The sequence below is a fragment of the Phodopus roborovskii genome, unplaced genomic scaffold (assembly GCF_943737965.1).
Source record: "Phodopus roborovskii unplaced genomic scaffold, PHOROB, whole genome shotgun sequence".
In the NCBI taxonomy this organism is placed as follows: Eukaryota; Metazoa; Chordata; class Mammalia; order Rodentia; family Cricetidae; genus Phodopus; species Phodopus roborovskii.
In genome coordinates, this window is record NW_026126618.1 from 9,607,211 (window position 1) to 9,627,336 (window position 20,126).

The window sequence follows — 20,126 nt, forward strand, 5'->3', positions numbered from 1 at the left end:
TTGGGTGGACTTGTCAAGTGCTGTTCAGAGAACCCATTAGTCACCACTGACTAATTCCTGGAGTCTTAAAGGTGTTTGGGTGGAACTGAATTGAGGATGGAAATCTATTAATCCTCGGTATAAACTTTAGGTACTCCTAACATTAAAAAAATAAAATAAAAATAGAAGTCTGACTTTTCCTCATGAAAGTCAGGACAAGTAGAAACCTGTCTTTTGGGTGCTAACTTATTTTTGATGTCTCTAATTAAAAATCAAGGACGAGAAGGAGGTACAAAACAGCATGCCAACTTCCAGCCTCTCAAAGAAGAGGGACATGTAGGAGTTAAAGTGAGAGGAAGGGGAAGGCCTGAGCTCCCGGGCTTTGGACCCTCTTTTCCCCAGCATCTGCGTCCCTGCTGCCCCTGCCCTTTCTGCTGACCTGAGGTCCACAGCTCCTACTTCCCGTTAGTACCAAGAAGTTCCTCCCAGGCCTGAGCCTCCTGCTTAGGGTAGGCTTTCACTATTGAAGAGAACCTGCTTTTTCTTACTGGCAAGTTTCTTTGAACCTCGTTTCTTCCCTGGAGCTTCTGGAGAGCAGGCTTTGTTGTTTGTTTGTTTGTTTTTTGTTCAGATATCCTGAGGCCAATGTCTATAATTATATCATTAGTGATAACTTCAAGAGAGAGAACTCTTACCTCACTTCCAACTCCATTCCTACAGCCAAGAGCAACCCAGCCCTGGGAGCTGCTAGGTGCTCTGTATCTCATGAATAATCCTGCCCCTTCAGACACAGCACACAGAGACCATGCTTGTTTTATGTAATTGCTAATAGCAACCAGTGGCAGTGTGTGTAGTTTTCCTTTTATTCATTTTTATTGTTTGAAATTTCTTATATGCATGTAATGTATTTTGATCAAGTCTAAACCAAATGGCCTCTTCCAATTCTTCTCCTAGGGGCGCTGTCTCATGACCAGGTATCACAGGAACAGTCTCTAGGCTAACTGTTAATATTGTTTGTCTCCCCTGACCTCCTGAGCTGGGCCCCACAGTCTGCATTGGCCTCAGCACAGCTATCTGCAAGCCTTCCATGGGGATGGCCCTTTAGGCTCTGCTTACAGATTCAAACACGTTTCTAGTGCCAGGTTCCAATAAACAATGTGGTCATTGTGAACAAAGACACCCTTATTCCTGGTACAAACTTGTATATTAATTACTTTTATGTTGCTGTAATTTAAAAATAAAAAACAGAGGTTCCAGGAGTCCTGAGTTCAATTCCCAGCAACCACATGGTGGCTCACAACCATCTATAATGAGATCTGGTGCCCTCTTCTGGCATGGGGGTATACATGCAGGCAGAACAATAAAATCATTAAAAAAGAAGAAAGACTTTGTTTGGACTTAAAGATATAGTGTTAAGAGTCCACAATGTCAGGAAGGCCATGGTAGCAGGCAATAGTTATGGCACCTGGATCAGCAAACAGAGAGTTTACAGAAAAGTCCAATGGGAAATGGCCTGAGTCCTTGAAGTCATTGGTCTACTTCCTCCAATAAGGCCACACCTACTGAGCATCCCTAAACAGCACCACCTACTGGGGACCACGTGGTCAAAAACATGAGGCTGTGTATTTGATTTTTGAAATTTGAAATATGAAAATTATCATCCAAACCATTACACTCCTTTGTGTGCCTCAGTTTACTTCTCTGCACATGGAGACAAGCAATAGTATCTATTTTATATGATTGTTCTGAATATTAAGTTAGTTTCTGTAGCTGAAGTGTACCAGAGTATGCCATCCTGTAATGTATGGGCTCAATAAATATGGATTAGATAGGGTAATGATGGTGGTAGGTTTGATCAGTAATGTCATCAAAGTATAGCTCAGTGGAAGAGTGCCTGCTTACCATACACAGGGCTCAGATTGTGACCCCCACCACAATGAAAACAACAGCAATAATAATAGGATTATTTGCAGTTGGATCATTCCAGTTGATTAGATGTTTTAGCATTACTTCCTCAATATGTTTGGAATAACTTCATGTCTTTTGTTAAGATTTTCATAGGAAGTAATTTTCAAAAATAAGGCTGATTAAGAAGTACAATAGCTGGGTGTGGTGGCACACCATTAATTGCAGCACTCTGGAGACAGAGACAGGTGGCTGTCTGTGAGTTCAAGACCACCTGGGTCTACACAGAGTTCCAGGGAAACCAGGATACATAGTGAGATCTTGTCTCACAGAAGGAGGAGAAAAAGGCAATTTGGATTGATTCCTGCTTAGTTTATATTTATTGTGAAAAATTTAGTTCCAGAAAGCTAAATGAGTCAGTTTTTCTTTCCAAGTCCATGTCAGATAAGGCTTTCTATTTTAAATATTTGAATAATATTGTTCCCCATATTTGGGTATTTCTTGTGTATTTTCTGGAGGAAAATTAGTAAAATATTATATAATGTCATTTTAAAATCATAGAAAACAATTAGGAATTAAAGATTTTCTTCCTTGAAGGGTTATTTTCATACATTTTAAGAGATTGCTTCACACAGAGCTTAACAATATTTGTGTATGATTTTCTTTTTTACATGGTAAATCAGAAGTATAGGATTCAAAGTTTCAGTCATGCATCATTTCTAGGTCTCTCTTAAGAATAAGTTAGGGGGCTGGAAAGATGGCTCAGTGGTTAACAGCACTGGCTGCTCTCCCAGAGGACCTGGGTTCAATACCCAGCACCCACAAGAAGGCTCACACCTGTCTGTAACTCCAATTCAGCCCTTCTGGCATCCTCACACAGACATATATGTAGACAAAACACCAATGAACATTAAATAAAAATAAATTATATATAAATTTTTATATGTATGTATGTAAGGGAGAGTTTGGGAGTGCAGAGAAAACAAAATAAAACCTTTAATTGTATTCCACACCCAAGCTGAAAATTCAATGAAAGTCTGGGCATTGGGCTGGAGTAAAACTACACATAAATGCACTTAGTCACCGGGTGCTAGATGACTTTGTCCTTTCCAAGCTTTGCCGCTGCTGCAATACACTAGTAAGAAAGCTGTTGTAGTTTCCTGTCTAAACTTCATTTTGTTTGCTTTTCAGCTCTTCTGACTTTAAAGGGCAATTACTGTTACAAAATAAAGAATAAATGTGGAAAAGTGTATAGGAGCGGTAGACAAGGTCTCTCTCTCTGTGTCTCTGTCTTCTCTCTCTCTCTCTCTCTTTCTCTCTCTCTCTGGCACTGGGGTCGTCAGCTAGAGCAGGACAAAGCTGCTGTTCCGAGCCCAGGAAGCCGATGGGCCTTTTTTTTTTTTTTTTTTTTTTTTAAACAAAAGCTTCACTACCAGCTTTGGTGGGGTGAGTAGAAAAAAAAAGTAGAAAATTGAAAATTAAAAACAAATAAGAAAAGAGTACTTTTAAAATACAGGGTATTTAGCCTGAAAGGAGGGCAGAGTTGAGTCAGAAACCTCCAGGAGCACCACAAAACTGAATTAATCACTGAATACAAACAAACAGAAAAGGAATGTGGTTAGTTTATGTGACATGTTTGGTCTTTCAAGGGTCTCCGGTGTTTACTATGGTGTAAGTAGTTGCAACGATACTGGTTGCAAAGTGTAAGTTTGCTGTGTAGCCCATGTGGTATGCCGACAGTGGCCCCTGCTACCCTGTTTAGCTGACTTGTGTGTCATATGGAGATGTGTGGTGGTGTTTACCCAGAATTGCTAACATGGAAAATCTTCCTCTTTTTAGATTCTCACCTGAAGGAAGATTAATCGTGTCGTGTAGTGAGGATAAAACTATTAAAATTTGGGATACTGCAAGTAAGCAGTGTGTTAATAACTTCTCGGATTCTGTGGGGTAAGTCCATTCCCTTTGTACATTTGTACGGGTCTGCTTGCTAAGGAGATACTCTATTATCAACAACTCAGACTTTAAAGTGAGGGTAAAGGAGTTGAAATGTCAAGCCATCCTGTTCTTTCTCCCTAGATTTGCAAATTTTGTGGACTTTAGCCCTAATGGTACATGCATAGCTTCAGCAGGTTCCGATCACACTGTGAAAATCTGGGATATAAGAGTGAACAAGTTACTCCAGCACTATCAAGGTAACGGTTCCCCCAACCAGAAAGAAGTTTCACTATCCAATGGCTGCTACCGGAAAGGCTTTAGGTCTCTACACAGGGGTCAGAGGCCGCGCTTGAGCTGGCTAGAGAGCAGAGTAGTTGACTCCCACAAGAAACAAGACGAGGAAGAGAGGTACAAACAGTGTTTATTTTACTTTACGTTTTAATGAAAACCAGAGAGAGAAAACGTATTCAGTGTGGCCACGTTGGGAGGGAAACAGATAAAGGAGCAGTCGACCCGAAAGTCTGTCTTGGGATAAGTGACATGAGCTTCCTACTTAGGCAGAGGAAGTGAGGCAGGACACAAGGAGGTATGCAGTCTGAAGCAGTCCCGGCCAGGGTGTCCATGTCTGAATCTATCAAGGAGGCAGAGAGACTCCTTCTAATTCCATTGCTAAGTGGGACAAATCTGCTTCCAACATTCATTTCCTTTCTGCCCTGGGAGATGGATCTGTTCTGAGAGGTTTTGTTTTTCCAGGGATCCAAGGCGACTACAAGTTTAGGACATGTGTGTGTTGTATGATGGTTTTTCTCTTTTGAGGGGGGGCCGCCACCCAGCTCCCAAATGAATCACACACTGAGGCTTATTCTTACTTATATATGCCCGGCCTTAGCTTGGCTTGTTTCTAGCCAGCCTTTCTTAATGTTAATTATCCCATACTTCTGTAAATCTTACTCTTACTCTGTGGATGGCTGGGTGGCTGGGTGGCTGGATGGCTCTGTGGCTGGGTGGCTGGGTGGCTCAGTGGCTGGGTGGCTCAGTGGCTGGGTGGCTCAGTGGCTGGCCCATGATGTCCTCCTCTCCTTGTTCTCCTACTCCTCCTCTTCCTCCTTTCTCCTTCAGTTCATCCTCTCTGCCTGCCAGCCCCGCCTAGCCTTGCTCCTGCCTTGCTATTGGCCGCTCAGCTCTTTATTAGGACCCCAGGTGTTTTAGACAGGCACAGTAACCCAGCTTCATAGAGTTAAACAAACGCAGCATAAACAAAAGTCACACACCTGAAAATAATAGTCCCCAACATATACGTGTTTACGTAGGTCTTTTTAGCCATAGCTAAGGTGAGGGTCGGGATCCCAAGCTTTCAGTTGCTTGTGGCCCACGTGAGTTGACATTTTAGCAAGAGCAGCTTCTCTGCCCCTTTTCACTTCCCCTTGTGTTTAGATGTTGCTCAATCTTGAGGGAGTTCGTGTGTCTGGCCAGTCTGGCTTTGTAGGTTTTCTTGGCTCAGTGATAAACCAGTGCTTGAGACGAGAACAGGCTGTAATGACCGGGGATCCATGTGAAATGAGCCAGATGTTTAAGTCTAAAAGTGGAAATCCCCACAGAAAATAGAATGCTAGCATCCAAAGCCAGAATAGATCCAATTAAATAAAACCTAGAGGGAGGCATCTTCCTGGCTAATTGCTCTGAGTATGGACTACTGAGAATGAACCGTAGTGGGAGGGAGTTGGTGTCGGGTGACCATGCTTAAGAACTGAATCTCTACGCTTCCTTGGCTTAGTTGCTTTTGGAAGGACTCACACAAGTAACTTCTCTTGTCCACTCTGAGAGAGAGTCTTCCTATGTAGCCTAGGCTGGCCCCAATCATGAGCCTCCTACTTTGTTCTCCTAAGTGCTGCAACTATAAGTAGATCCCACCATGCCTAGCGTGACCAGTTTGACTCTGAAGACATCCCCATTTATCTAGGAACAATTTTCTCTGAAGGCATGGCTGATTAATCATGTAGTGGTAACTGCCCCTAGTCACTGGGATAAGAGCTGTCCCCATTGATCTGATCTGATCCTGTGTCAGGTAGGGGAGGGGAGATGAAATATGACACCGGGTCAGTGTCAAAAGACTCCCTAATTGCCACCCTTTCCCTTTGGAGCCAAATTCAAATCAATAAGAAACATGGGAGAACCTTAGGCTGGAATTCCATCTTAATTTAATTCTACCTGTCCTGTGGGTGACAGCCTGACACCTTGACAATGCTTAGGTCATTTTGTTAGAAGATGTATTTATACAGAATATTAGCAGACAGCAGTCAAAAAAATTTACTAGGAAAATAGAAGTCACTACCAACAAGAGCAAATATTGAAAGACATGGGATTCAAAACTAACTGCACATTGGGTCATTTTGTCCGAGTTTGATTCCAAGGGCTTTGGACAAGGATCAACAGTGAGGGAGCCAAGAATCTTAGAACACTCATGTTAGAACATGACAAGAAGTGGGTAGATTGACCCTGGAGCTGTGGCTCAGTGGATAAAAGAGCTTGCTGATCTTGTAAAAGACATGGGTTCAGTTCCCAGCACCCACAGTTGCCTAGAACTCCAGTTTCAAGGGATCTAGTTTCCTCCCCTGGCCTCTGGGCATCAGGTACACACACAGTGCACTTACATACGTGCACAGATTAACACTTAACACATACAATTTTAAATTAAGTCTTTTTTTTTTATAAAAAAAGGAAGCTAAACAATTGACAAAATGGCCTTGATAATCTCATTGCATCCAGTATTGCAGTTGACAGAGTTATAACCATTAAGCTGTCCTAATTCTCTTCTCAGAAATACATTTAAATTTGTGTCCACTAAAAGAATGGTATAATTTATCAGTAACAGGCTAATTGTATATATTAAAAGTCCTGTTTAATTTTGTCTTTTTTGGGAGTTTTTTTTTAATTTTTGTGATTATAATAAAATTATATTATCCCCCCCTTTCCTGCCTCCAAGCCCAAACTTCCCCATGACATCTCTACCCCCCACCTCACCTGTCCCATCCCACCCCTCCCCCAATTTTTTCAAACCATTGTCTCTTTTTCTCTAATCATTATTAAACGTGTATGTGTGTGTGTGTGTTCCTAAAATCATAACTACAACCTATGAGTCTGTACATGTTGCTTGTATGTATACAATACAACCCCTCCACCTAAGGGTCAGGGATCATTGCAGAAGAGGAAGTGGAGAGATTTTTCGAAGAGTCAGAGAACGGGGAGTTGCTGTGATATGTGTCTCCTAAATATGTCAGAAGCCACACTCATGAAGTCTCAGGAGCTGACAGGGATGACCCCAACAGACAAGCTGACATGGAAAGAGAGAGCTCGAGAGGCCCCCACCCTAGACAAAGAACTACAGGCAACTAAGGAATGTGAGAAGAAAAGAAATGGTCTTCCCTAGGGAATAGCACACTAATTGATTACCTGATAACAAATGACCCTGAAAAACATATACATAGAAGTCATTTTGCCTTCTAAGAATAAACAAAGATTTTCTAAATACAGTAAATGGACTTCTTTGGAGATGTCCCCTGTAGGTGGCATTTTTCTGTAGTGGCTCTCAAACAAACACAAGAGACTTAATATTATTTGCAAGTGCTCAGCCAATAGCTCAGGCTTATTTGTAGCTATTAGTCTATGTGCTGCCCCAAGCCTCGTTTACCACATGTATGTACTTCTGGTCCTGCTCCCTTGTCTCCTGAGACTCTGCCTTTCTTCCCAGTGTCCTCCTGGTCTGGCTCACCGGCCTAATCTCTCCCTGCCCTGCTATAGGCCAGTCATCTCTTTATTACCCAATGAGAGTACTACACATTTACAGAGTACAAAGATTGTCCCATAGCAGTCCCCCTTAGGTGCCCGTTGTCCGTGCTGTTAAAGACTAGGGAAGTAAGCTTGGAGGACATTATGTGAGGCATTCTAGTTAACTTTGCTTAGAAATAATTGTCAAGATACAAGCGGGGAACTCGGAAATACAAGCCTGGGAAAGATTAGTACCACTAGCAGCTCTAGAGAGAGTAGAGGAGATGCCTTAGTGGGTAAAGTGTTTTCTGTGCAAGTGTGAGGACCTGAGTTCAGGTCCCCAGGACTCATAGACACCCAGTGCAGCAACACACACACACAACCCCACTGCGTGGCCAGAGATGGAAATCCCGGGAATTTGCTGTCCATCCCGTCCAGCCAAAATGATGAGCCACAGATTCCGAGGAAAACATCTCTCAAAAAATAATGTGGAGGGTGATAAAAGAAGACTGACTGTCTGAAGTCAGCCTCTGGCCTGGCCCAGAGAACACACATAACACAGTTCTAGCTAAGACGACACCAACTCTCAAGATTTACGCTCCAGAAAGCTTATACATTTGAGAAACATAAATACATTCAACCTACCAAGGAGCCCATTAGCCACTAGTGCCAGAGCCACACATTTCATGAATATAAGTTTATCTCTTATTTATGAAGCAAAAGTTTGGAATTCTTGATTTAGTAAGATAACAGGCAAAAAGTACAATTTTAGGTTGCTTACAAATTTAGGCCCCAGAACTAGTGACACAGACTTACATTCACATGTGCATCTCATAATCAAAGACCAAGATGCTTACTCGCTCAAGCCAAACAGATTAATATTTAAAGGAACACTTACTGGTAACTTTGAAGGTACTAGTGTGGTTTTAAGTCGGCATTATTCACATAATAGGTAGATGAAATTCAGAGATACACTCTTATTTCCAGACATAGACATATAAAGTACTAAATGTAATAGAATGTCATTTAAATATTAGTTATTTCTAAGGTGATCGATTGCTTTGAGGGCTCTAATCTCAACAGATACTTGAGTGGACCTTGGCGTTGCTAAGACTGAGTCAAAAGCCCTTACCATCAACAGACAGCATGGTCTCTGTGTTCACAGAGGTGCATCTGTGTTCTTAATGACGACTCTTTTTTGTATGAGTTACTAAGAGCAGAGCAATAATCTTTCTAAAGTCTTACTGTTTTAGACATAAAGAGTTAGGTTCTGTTCTTGCAACATGCATTAACTTTTGACCTTAGAAGATCCTGTAGACAAGTCTATATTTTGAAACACCTTTTCCAAAAGCTTTTTGAAGCTAGGCAATTGGTTTTTTTGTTTGTTTGTTTGTTTTCTTTTATTAAGCTTTATTCTTTATGGATTTCACATCATGCATTCATATCCTCTGTGTCCCTTGCATCCACCTCAGCCCTTGCAAATTCTGCCCCCCAAATCAAAACTAAATTGAAAAGATAAACCAAAAACAAAACAAAGCAAAAACAAGAGAGAGATGAGAGAGAAAAATCTTGTCATGGAAACTGTAGTTTTTTTGAATACTGAGAAATAAGCTGAGGGCCTTGCAACTCTACTACATTTCCAGTCCAAAAATTATTTCTTAATAAAATAAAATACCTTATGCCTTTTAATAGGTTTTTCATCTATATGGCTTAAATGTGTTCATATTTCCTGGATATAGAATTCCATGTATTAATTATAAATTTACTTTTAAATAATCTTTCAGCAAAAATTCCAGAAAAAAGCAATCTTAATCTCCTTCTCTAAACACTGGCAATTTATAAAAACACATTTGTTAATAGCCCAAATATACTACAAATGAATTCAAATTGGGTTTATGACAGAATGAAACAAATTAAGATTATCTACTTAACAAAACTAAATTAAAATTCACCCTTCAAGCCTTATCTAAGCAGGTGTTAACAGCTTGGTTTTTAAATGACCTTTCCCTCTCTTCCTTCAATTCCAACATCTACTTTTAACTCTTAAATGCTTACATGTCAGGCCTCACTAATAAAAGATCTTGAAAAGCTACTTTATTTTCCTTTCAAAATAACAGAACAAAATGGTATCAGCAAAGTAGAGAAATTGGGGGGGGGGTAAGCTGGCAGACAGACAAGGCAGCAATTACTATTTACTTATGTAGTCTAAAAATCACCCAGAAACATTCTCTACATTCTCTTTTATACATTTCAAATTAGACATGCCAAGAATGGCAATTTTAGTGTATGGTTTTTTTTTTTTTTTTTTGTCCCTGTTTTCTTAGTCTTTTGACTAGTGGCTCATCTTGGAAGCCAAAGCAAGTCCAAATACTGAGCAAGAGTTTGGGGACAGTAAGATGTAATGTTTAATAGTGATTCCTTCTTAGAATGTCACCAATGGGACAGCTAGCCCCTCTGACATGTCTCAGGAAGCCCCAACAACAAGGAGTAGTTCAAAGTGAGCACCTCTTGGCTGAACCTGTTGGGATCCTTCCAAGTACAGAATGTGCTTTGTGGTTCCCTTGAGACCTCAGTGCAGCACATGGCCTGACACCCCATCAAGACGATAGTCACCCAGAACAGGCATTCGTCTCTTCTGTTCAATCAGTTTCCAACTGGATGGTTGCTATAGCCATCCAGTTTTCATTAAGCCAATTATTATAGACTCTAAAAGAGTAAAAATAGTATTGCTCACGAAAACAGCTTATATGATTCACGTTGCAATCTCAGATAAGCCACCAAAGAGCTACACAGAACAAGTGAGAATACTTCCCAGGGGTTCCAGGATAGCACAGACTTCAATTCCCATGCTTGTACAAACTATATAAAGATCTCCCAGACCACCCTCCCCTCCCATCCCCCCACCCCAATTCCATATGTAGGGCAATGCCATCCTGGTGGGGTCATGTAGATCTGACAGGTCATTTGAAGAGAGGGCAGAGAGGAGAAAAGGGAGGGAGGGAGGGAGAGAGAGGAACTGGAATCGACATGCAAAACAATACATTAAATTTTAAAAAAAGGAAAAAAGTATCTAAATAAATTTATACTTGTCTGTGGGGAAAAAAAAAAGATCTCCCAAACATTGCTATTTCTCGGCATACCTTATATCCACTCTCTACTAGTTACCAACACAGAATTATAGAACTTAACTATCCCTATCACAGTGGAAAATTCCCAAGTGGTTTAAAGACTCCATAGTGGCTCAGAAGGCAAGGGACTGCAGAGCTTCAAACTAGTACAGAGAAGGAACCCAGTCGCTCAGAAAAGCCTCCAGACTGACAGGGAGGAGAAAGGGCAGGGCTAAGGTGCATTGATGGGAGAGCTTAAAGGTCAGCATTCAGGGCTTCAAGAGTCCATCCACTCCCTTCTCCACCTCGCCAAATCCAAGCAGAAAGCCAAAGTGAGAGATAAGGAAAGTTCCTGGAGTAAAAGTGATTCCAGCTGCTGTGTGCGATCACCAGTCTGTCCTCTCCATCCAGGCATCTGTCTTCTCCATCCAGGCTGCACTTGCTTGAGTGGCTGATGCTGAAAAGGTGTCGTTGATGGATCATGGTTCAGCTTGACAGAGCTGTCACCAGAGCTTTTAGGGCAGGAGTGTTAGTCCTAGCAACTCTAAAAGTTTGGCTAGGCCACACATCTCCAGTGTGCCAATTAAAGAGATGAATACCGAGGTGCCACATTGGGAAGAGGAGATAAAGGGACTTTAAAACTAACCCGGGACTGTAAAAATGAAGTTACTGTGGTTGTTTTCAGGCTCTGCTTGTCTCACTGTGGGAGAGTCTGTAAGTGATGTAATCCAAATGAATGGGAATAACTGACTTGGAGGAAACAGCTTCCTTCTGTGTGGGTGTACTAAATTGGAAAGAGAGGGGATGGCCTTCTAGGTTTCTATTAGCCATATACTAAAGCCACATCGTTGTGCATGGAAATAATACCTGCCACTTGTTTATGCCATGATTTCTGTGTAGCATATAAACAAGCAAACCCTGACATTATTCCTAATAGGCATCATTACTTCTTTCGTTTTAAGGGTAAGAAAATTGATGGAAATAAAGTTAAGACTGTGGGACAACATCGTGTATAGGAAAACGTGTTTTTTTTTTTTTTTTTTTTTTTTTTTTGGACCATCATATTATATACTGCCTCCTAGTGGAAGGACGGTGTCCAGACATGAATTCTCATGCTTTTTGATCATCGTATTATATTGCCCCCTAGTGGAAGGACTGTGTCCAGACGTGAATTCTCATACTTGAGTGAAGGGCTATCCCTCACACTCACCTCCACACTCGCCACTCCCTAATCCCAAACCCCCAACTGCTCTTTACATTTAATCTGAGGCTGATTTAGGGAGCCTATATGAGCTGTTAAAGTCAGCTGTTAGTTACTTTGGTAATATGGCTAAAGATTTTACCCAATAAGGCTCTCTTTGTGTGACATGCTCTCCTTTCTGAAGCGATTCATTCTCATTAACTGGAAGCTTCATGCCACGTGAAGTCAGGATACTTAACTCGCTTCAGTGAGCTGTGATGTTGCTGTGGCCGAGACGCTGCCTCTGGCTGGTTGTTTTCACAGTAATGCTGCAAACCAAGCAGTTTGGAAATGCTCCGAAATTAAAAATCATTCTCCGAAAAAGATTAACAGGGTCATAGAGAAGCCAGTTATATCAAATTACAGTCATGATGTCAAAGATATCATAAAGAAACCACTGTTTCCTGAATTTTTTGTGTTTATTAGTTCACAGCTGCGGTGTGAACTGTCTGTCATTCCACCCTTTGGGTAACAGCCTGGTCACAGCCTCCTCTGATGGAACACTCAAGATTCTGGACCTCGTGGAGGGAAGACTCATATACACACTCCAAGGACATACGGTATCAACACTAAGTTATTATTTTTTTAGTACTAATGTACATTTGCTGCTACTCCTAGGATTTGATTTTTTACTTTTAAGTTTCAGAGGTTTTTGATTTGGTTTGGGTTTAGGTTTCAGTTTTGTTTGTTTTTGAGACAGGGTTTCTGTGTGTAGCTCTAGCTGTTCTGGAACTCACTCTGTAGACCAGACTGGCCTCGAACTCACAGAGATCTACCTGTCTCCCAAGTGCTGGGATTAAAGGTATGTGCCACTACTGCCTGGCATACTTCTAACTTTTTAATCTCTAGAAGCAACTCCTAAAAATAATATTGTCTTGGAAAACCCGCCCAAAAATAATACTTATTGCAACTTTTCAAATGAGAGACTTTAGCCATTCGTTAGTAAATACTACTTCTCTGTCAGTGTGTAGCACAGGCTATACTGCTTAGATGGAGTAACACGCGCACGCGCACACACTGTGGATACGATGCAGAGGATGCTAGTCCACTAGCTCTGACCCTGAGCTTCTCATCTCCCCATCCTCCCTCTTCTGTCCTATTGGTGAGTTTAGGAGAAATTCAGCTATCAGAGCCTAACACCTTCTGCTCCCCGCGCTTGACTGGGAAGCCTGCCCCCACTGTTCTCCACTGATAATTCTTGTACAAAGACGTGTCATTATCCAGTGTCACCTGTCACTAGGCCATCACACCTGGCTCATTATGAATATTGTTTCTAGAACGCCCACTTGCCTTCCAGATAGGCAATAGTTTGCTTTTAACAAACTTACTGGAGAGGAAGCTGATGTCTTGGCTCTGGTAGTCCTTATTCTTTTGTCTTATTTCTCAATTGGTTTATAAAACGTTGATACTTTCTAAGTCCATTAAGTCTTATGGAAAAATATTCAAACGTGTAAACTTTTTAGAACAAAGTCTTTGTCTTCTGCCTTAGGTGAATATAAGCTCTAAGGTATAGAATGGACTTTCTGGTCTAGAAGAGAAAGCTTCTTCCTGTCTGATCTGTCCTAGCCAACCAACTTCCTGCTCTGGTCTTTTGTTCTACAACAGGGTTAGAGCAAAGCAGAACCGGCTCAGTCCCATAGAGACACGTGCATTCAGGGAAAACAAATACAACCTTAACAATGGCTAAGTAATACTACATAATTAGGGAAAAGCCAGAACAGCATTTAGGAGAAAAACTCTCTGCACACAGGTAACATTTTCATCTAGAGGTAGAGGTGTTTGTGAGTCTGTAACAGGGCACCCTAGTTACTATCCTGTTGCCGAGATAAGAAACCCTGGCAGGCAACTGAAGTGAGAGAGAGTAGCTCACTCCACTCCAGTTCCTGAAGGGGAACAGTCTACCCTGGCAGCAGAGTCACGAGGTCAGCCTGTCACATTGCTTTGCTAGTCTGGAAGCAGAAAGAGAGAGAACATGAAGAGGGACCTGGTGATACAACTGCGAGACACACCCATAGCCATGTACTTCCACCTCCCGAAGACTCCATACCTCCTAGACGGCACCACCAGACGGACATTCAATGCATAACACAGGGCATATGTGAATAAAGCAAAATGGGCTTTCCAAAACTTTGCATATTAGTTAAAGTGTTTGTTAAAAATTAAGCAAACGAAGCCAGGTGTGGGTGGCGCACGCCTTTAATCCCAGCACTCGGGAGGCAGAACCAGGTGGATATTTATGAGTTTGAGGCCAGAACTAGTTCCAGGACAGGCTCCAAAGCTACACAGAGAAACCCTGTCTTGAGAAACAAAACAAAACAAAAACAAAAAAAAAAAAACAAAAAAAAATTAAAGAAATGTTAATATTGCAAGGTGAGAAATAATTCCTCCAATCTTGATGGGCTGACCTCATGCAAGGTGCAGATGTCACAGGAATTTTCCATTTCTAAGTGCTTATTGTCTCTCCGTAGATACTTTCAGTAACCTCCCCACTGCTCACCCTTGTGGTTGTACTGCTGACTTTTACTGCTCTCCTCCTGGGGCCTGGCTCCCTGTAACCTGCTTCACAAGAGGTCCCCAGTGGAGCCGTTGAGGGCAAGAAATGGCCTGTATTTACGTGCCATCACGTCAAATCTGTTGTTTAGTTTTTTTTTAGTAATTGGTTAAATACAAACCAGAAAGCCAGAAACAAGTTTAAGAGAAATTCTTACCAGCTTATGCATGTGCCAGCTTTTCTTCAAAGGAGAAAAAGCCATTCCTTCTTTTGCTTATTATCACTTGTTTCTGACATGCTTGGGTTGGTTCTTTACTTGGACTCATTGTTAGCTGCTGAATGTGTCCATCAGACACTAGTCACTGTGTGACAATTTAGAAAGCAGAAGTGGCAGTCAGTCCTGTTGGCTCTCATTTCTCCCCTTCCCTTTGTCTCTTAGGGTCCTGTCTTTACTGTTACATTTTCCTTTGTCTCTTAGAGTCCTGTGTTTACTGTTACGTCTTTACTGTTACATTTTGCTTTGTCTCTTAGGGTCCTATCTTAACTGTTACATTTTCCTTTGTCTCTTAGGGTCCTGTCTCTACTGTTACATTTTCAAAGGATGGAGAACTGTTCACATCAGGAGGTGCAGATGCCCAGGTTTGTACATCTTTGATTTGGATGGAAGGACCTGATTTACATGAAGAGATCTTTGATGTCTTTAGCACGCTCATCACTAGGTAGCCTGTATATGTTGAGGTGATGACCAGTGGGTTTATGTTAACTTAGTGTTGGGTTTGCTGTCACATAGCTGAAATAGTTCCAGGAATTCTGCAGGTATTTCCTCTTGCTCTATTTTATACTTAGTACCTTTAGTTGCCACAGAATGCCTAGTTTCATTGCCCTTTTACTCAAGTTACTGCCTAAGATCTTGTCTGTACTTGTTGAGCTGCCTGAGGGCTATAAATTGAAATCATTGACACGGCAACTCTACATTTACATGAGATGACCACAAGTCATTCATAGCCAGGTTATTGAACAAAATGAGCGAGTGGTCATGTCAAAAGCAGGGTGTGGGGCTTTTGGTGAGGGTCAGAGAGAAATGTTTTAAGTGTATAAAATATTACCTCAGCAAGGATTTGGTTTGGTTTGGTTTAGGTTAGCTTTGGGTCTGGGTAGTATTTTTGAGGCAGGGTCTCACTGTATTTCACTGCTTGACCCAAGTGCATACTCTGCACACCCAGCTCAAAGTAGAAATTTAAGTTGGGCGTGAAGGCAATTCAGAATGCTAAATCTCCTCCCTGCCATGCTTTAAATACTGAAGAACAGTGACAGACACGTGTATCTCTACACATAGACAATGCTGAGTGCTCAGAGCAACTTTGGATGTTTAACCTTGTGATTTCATATGCTGGCCATTAACTACCAACACCGTTGACTCTCTGTAGGTCTTGTTATGGAGGACTAACTTTAATCAATTGCACTGTAAAGACCCTAATAAAAGAAACCTCAAAAGATTGCATTTTGAGTCCTCACCACACCTTCTCGACATCTACCCTCGATCACCGCATCCCCATGAAGAGAAAAAGGAGATTATTGAAGTGAGTATGCTGTGCTCATCTGTCCTATATTTTACCATCATTGCAGGGCTGGTACTGAATATGAACCTTATGCTTAAAATTATACTGATTTATATAAAACCCCAAACAGCAGAGCTTTGAGAAACTCTGTTTTCACTACTAAAATAAAACTATGGGTGTACAGTAGTGTGTACTAATGGGAATAGCTCTTGGAGTCACTTCTCAGTGGCTTCTTTAGATCGGGCTTCCTTACCGTCCTCAGGCCTTTCCGCTACGCTCACTCGATGCCGGCACACCTATACCCTGGGTTTTCTTCTTTGCTTGTTTCGGGACAGGGGTCTCAATGCTAGCTCAGACTGACCTGGAATCCCTTATCCCCAAGTGCTGAGACTTCCATGTGTTTACCATCACACCCAGGAGACTCCATCTTCAGTTTTGTGTAATCCAGCTGTATTTGGGAGTTTCTGCTGTTACTTTTTATTGGCAGTGTTAACTTTTCAATTATTTTCTGTAATTTTTATCCGTTTGAACAATATTCTGAGTATTAATCACTGTGCTTTATTACATGTTCATACTTTGTCATTTGTGTGTGTGTGTGTGTGTGTGCACTCTTGTGTGTATGTATCTGTGTGTTTGATGCTGTAGATCCAATTCAAGGCCACTAACATGCTACAAGTGATTCACCACAGAGCTACCTTCCTAGCCCCCATTTTTTCTTTCATTCTTTGAACAAAAGAATATAATTTTTCAAAAGAATTATTTGTTCTTATTTCGTGTGTGTGGGTGTTTGCCTGCATGTATGTGTGTGCCATGTATATGCAGTGCCCTTAGAAGCCAGAAGAGGGCGTCAGATACCCTAGAACTGGAGTTAAAAGTGGTTGAGAGCTGCTATGTGGGTGCTGGGAATTGAACCCAGGTCCTCTGGAAGAGCAGCCAGTGCTCCTAACCACTGAGCCATCTCTGTAGCTCAAGAATGTGATCTTAACCCCTCAGGCATTACAGTTGTTAAGTATATGGGTTGGCTTTCTGTGACCACATAGAACATTAAATAAATATGGAGATACATACATTTTCCTTGAGTGTATTTTTCTTGTGTTAAAAGCTAGTCTGTTGGCCCTTGGTGGCCTTTACTTTAGCATTTCTATGGCTTGGCTGGGCTTTGCTAGGCTTGATCAGGATAAAGAAACCCCTGGCCGTGTCACTTATGTGGTACCCACCCAAGTGATGTGTGGTAGAGCTACGTGTTCCCAGCCCAGTAGTAGTTCCCTGGCATCAGCCTCTACAGGCCCAGGCAAAAACAAGCTGTTTGCTCTGTGGTCTGCTGTCCGGCCCCGTCCACGTAAGAGAGCTAGACTTTAAAATGTCAACAGGTTGACTGAGCAGCTTATTCTGACTCTTTGGTCGAGAGCCCTGAAACCAACCAGGCAGGCTCCTTTGTGTGATACGGTCAGGATGACCCAGACTGCTTCCCACACGTGCACTTACATGCCTATTAAAAGCTGTTCTTTCATTATGGAACTAGAGGCCAGTTGCCCAGCACATCATGCAGAGAATATGTCAACAGTTTATGTGGTCCAGAGGAAGCTGGCTGCGGGTACCCAGTTTCAATTGCCTGGAGGTGTCATAGCTGTTTGAGTTAACTGTCTAGCATGACTGAGTTTTGTAAAACACTCTCCTGTGCTGTGCCAGAGAAGTGCCAGCCATCTCGTTTTAAAAGTAAGCTCACAATAAAGCAAAGTATAATGGTTTTGTTTGTTTGTTTTAGAAAGTATAGGTTTTAGTGTTAGAACAATAACTGGGTATCAGGGTTTTGAGGTGGTTTTTTGTTTGTTTTATTTTATTTGGGTTTTTTTTTTGTTTTGTTTTGTTTTGTTTTGTTTTGTTTTTGAGACAGGGTTTCTCAGTATAACAGTCCTGGCTGTCCTGGAACTCACTCTGTAGATGAGGCTGGCCTCAAACTCACAGAGATCCACCTACCTGTGCCTCCTGAGTGCTGGGATTAAAGATGTACACCACCACACCCAACTATCAAGTTATTTTTAAAATCTTCAAATTAATGGATGTAGACACCTGTTTAATTTAAAACTAAAACTTTCATATAAATGTAGCATAGATAAGGAAAGAATTGCTATGCTTACTAATGATAAGTTGTTTGAAAATACTTAATGCTCTAGGTTAAAATTTCTTTCAAAGCTTTAGGAAGGTGCAGTTACATTACTTCAGTAATACTTTAAAGCTGAAAACATTCTGAGTGTTCAGAATTTTAAAAATATATAAAATTATTGTTTTTAACAAAAAGTATTGAAGTAATTTCTTTCAGTAGTGATGAGTGTTTAATCTTTGAGTTTGGAACAGTACCAATCCCCTGTGATTTATATTTTAATATGTTTTCTTCACATTCTGCATGAAGTTATGTGGTCTTTGCAAAGCCCACAAGCATACCAGCTTTAGTGGCTCCATTGGTATGAGTCTCGGATGTGTAATCTACTAATCCTTACATGGACAGAGGGGTGACAGCCAAACTGCTCTGAGAAGACACTAGAGGGAGCCACACGCAAGAAGGCATGGAGCGTAGAAGCTTTGCTGTGTGGGTACCCCTTATGTGTCCCTCTCTAACCTACTGATACACATGGTGTTGCAGCAGTCTGCCGTAATTAAAATTAAACATGAAAACAGCGTTGGGAAAACAGTTTTTACATGGGGGTCTTCACCTAGCCCGTACACATTTCTAGTTCATGGCAACGTGGTCAGCTGCCACGAGAGACATCTGCCCTGTACTACTCCAGGAAGAAAAACCAAGCAAACAAAACAGACAAAAAGAACTTCGCCCTCAAAGAGTGATTGAGATATTACATTTGTACAACACTGCCCTTTGTAGTCTTCTCCCCTTTTGAGAACTTAAGGGAAAAAGCAGAAAGCATTCTAAGGGACATGTCCATGTGAAACTAGGGGATCAAGTAGTTATTCTAAACTTGGCAGACTATTAGAAGGCGTAGTACTTAAGTCAAAATTACTAATCAGATAATTATCTTGAATGCTTTCAACTTCAAAATGGCCATTTGAATATTACCATCATCTATAAATTGCATATGAAATTCAACATGTTTACTTAGCAGGACAAGACATTCCCTTTTATTTAACTAAATAGTTTTTGATAGTCCGATCATGACTCATTGTTGAAATTTCTGTTGTGATCAATATCAACCTTCAAGTCTTAAGTCAGATTTTTAGCATCATCTGCTTAATAAGGTTAGGTCATATTTTTACCTTAATAAGGTTAGGAATTTTACCATTGAGGATGGAAATATGGTTGCCTATCTGCTAGTTCTGTATTTTAATTCTACCTGAAGTATGTGCTTATACTGCTTTAACCTCAGTACATCTCCTGAGGGGTCTACATCATAGTACACAATAATAGTAATAAGGATACCTAAAGCCTGGGGGCTGGAGAGTTAGCTCAGAGGTTAAAAGCACTGACCCTCCCCCCTCCAGAGGACCTGGGTTCAATTCCTAGCATCCACATGACAGTTCACAACTGTCTGTAACTCCCACCCCAAGGGATCTGACACCCTCACACAGACATAACATGCACAATTTTACAAAAGAAGAATACTTAATGCCTATACAGTGCTTTTCTGTGTCTTTACATAAATTATTTCATATGGCTACGAATAGAAATACTGGAAGTCAGTAATGTTTTTGTCCACGTGAGAATTGGAGAGAGTCTGAGTTGAAGCTAGCTAGCAGCTGGCAGGCAGTGTGGCGTTGTGACCCTGGCACTGTGGCTCATTGTGCATCTTTACCCATCTGTTGCCATGCTTTGGTTTAACACAAGTTCAAAGCTGGCCCTATCAGCAGACACTGATGACGTCTCTGTGCGGAGGTCCTAAGACCTGTTCCTTGCCCTGTAGGAACTAGTCTAGGGAAACATTACCGATTGCATTAGCACAGGTGCTGATGCTCTTGGACTCCTCCATGATGCAGACCCTCAGAGCAGGTGTGTAGGGACTACACAGTTGTCCCCCGCCCCCCGTTCAGCCAATGAGAAGCCAGCCGCACAATTCCACCCATTTCAAGACAACTTGATTTTATGTGGCAGCAGTTTTTGCTAACTTGTAGTAAAATGCTAGTAATTACATACATTC

General features: G+C 41.5%; 1 protein-coding gene across 1 annotated transcript in view; it reads left to right on the top strand.

The window, feature by feature from the left end:
- Poc1b (POC1 centriolar protein B) overlaps window positions 1-20,126 on the top strand; it is a 90,507-nt gene that overhangs the window by 38,029 nt on the left and 32,352 nt on the right. The window contains exons 5-9 of the mRNA XM_051206371.1: window positions 3,724-3,831; window positions 3,961-4,076; window positions 12,358-12,491; window positions 14,993-15,061; window positions 15,850-16,002. Of these exons, the coding sequence (XP_051062328.1) occupies window positions 3,724-3,831; window positions 3,961-4,076; window positions 12,358-12,491; window positions 14,993-15,061; window positions 15,850-16,002 (580 nt within the window). The remainder of the gene's footprint in view (window positions 1-3,723; window positions 3,832-3,960; window positions 4,077-12,357; window positions 12,492-14,992; window positions 15,062-15,849; window positions 16,003-20,126) is intronic.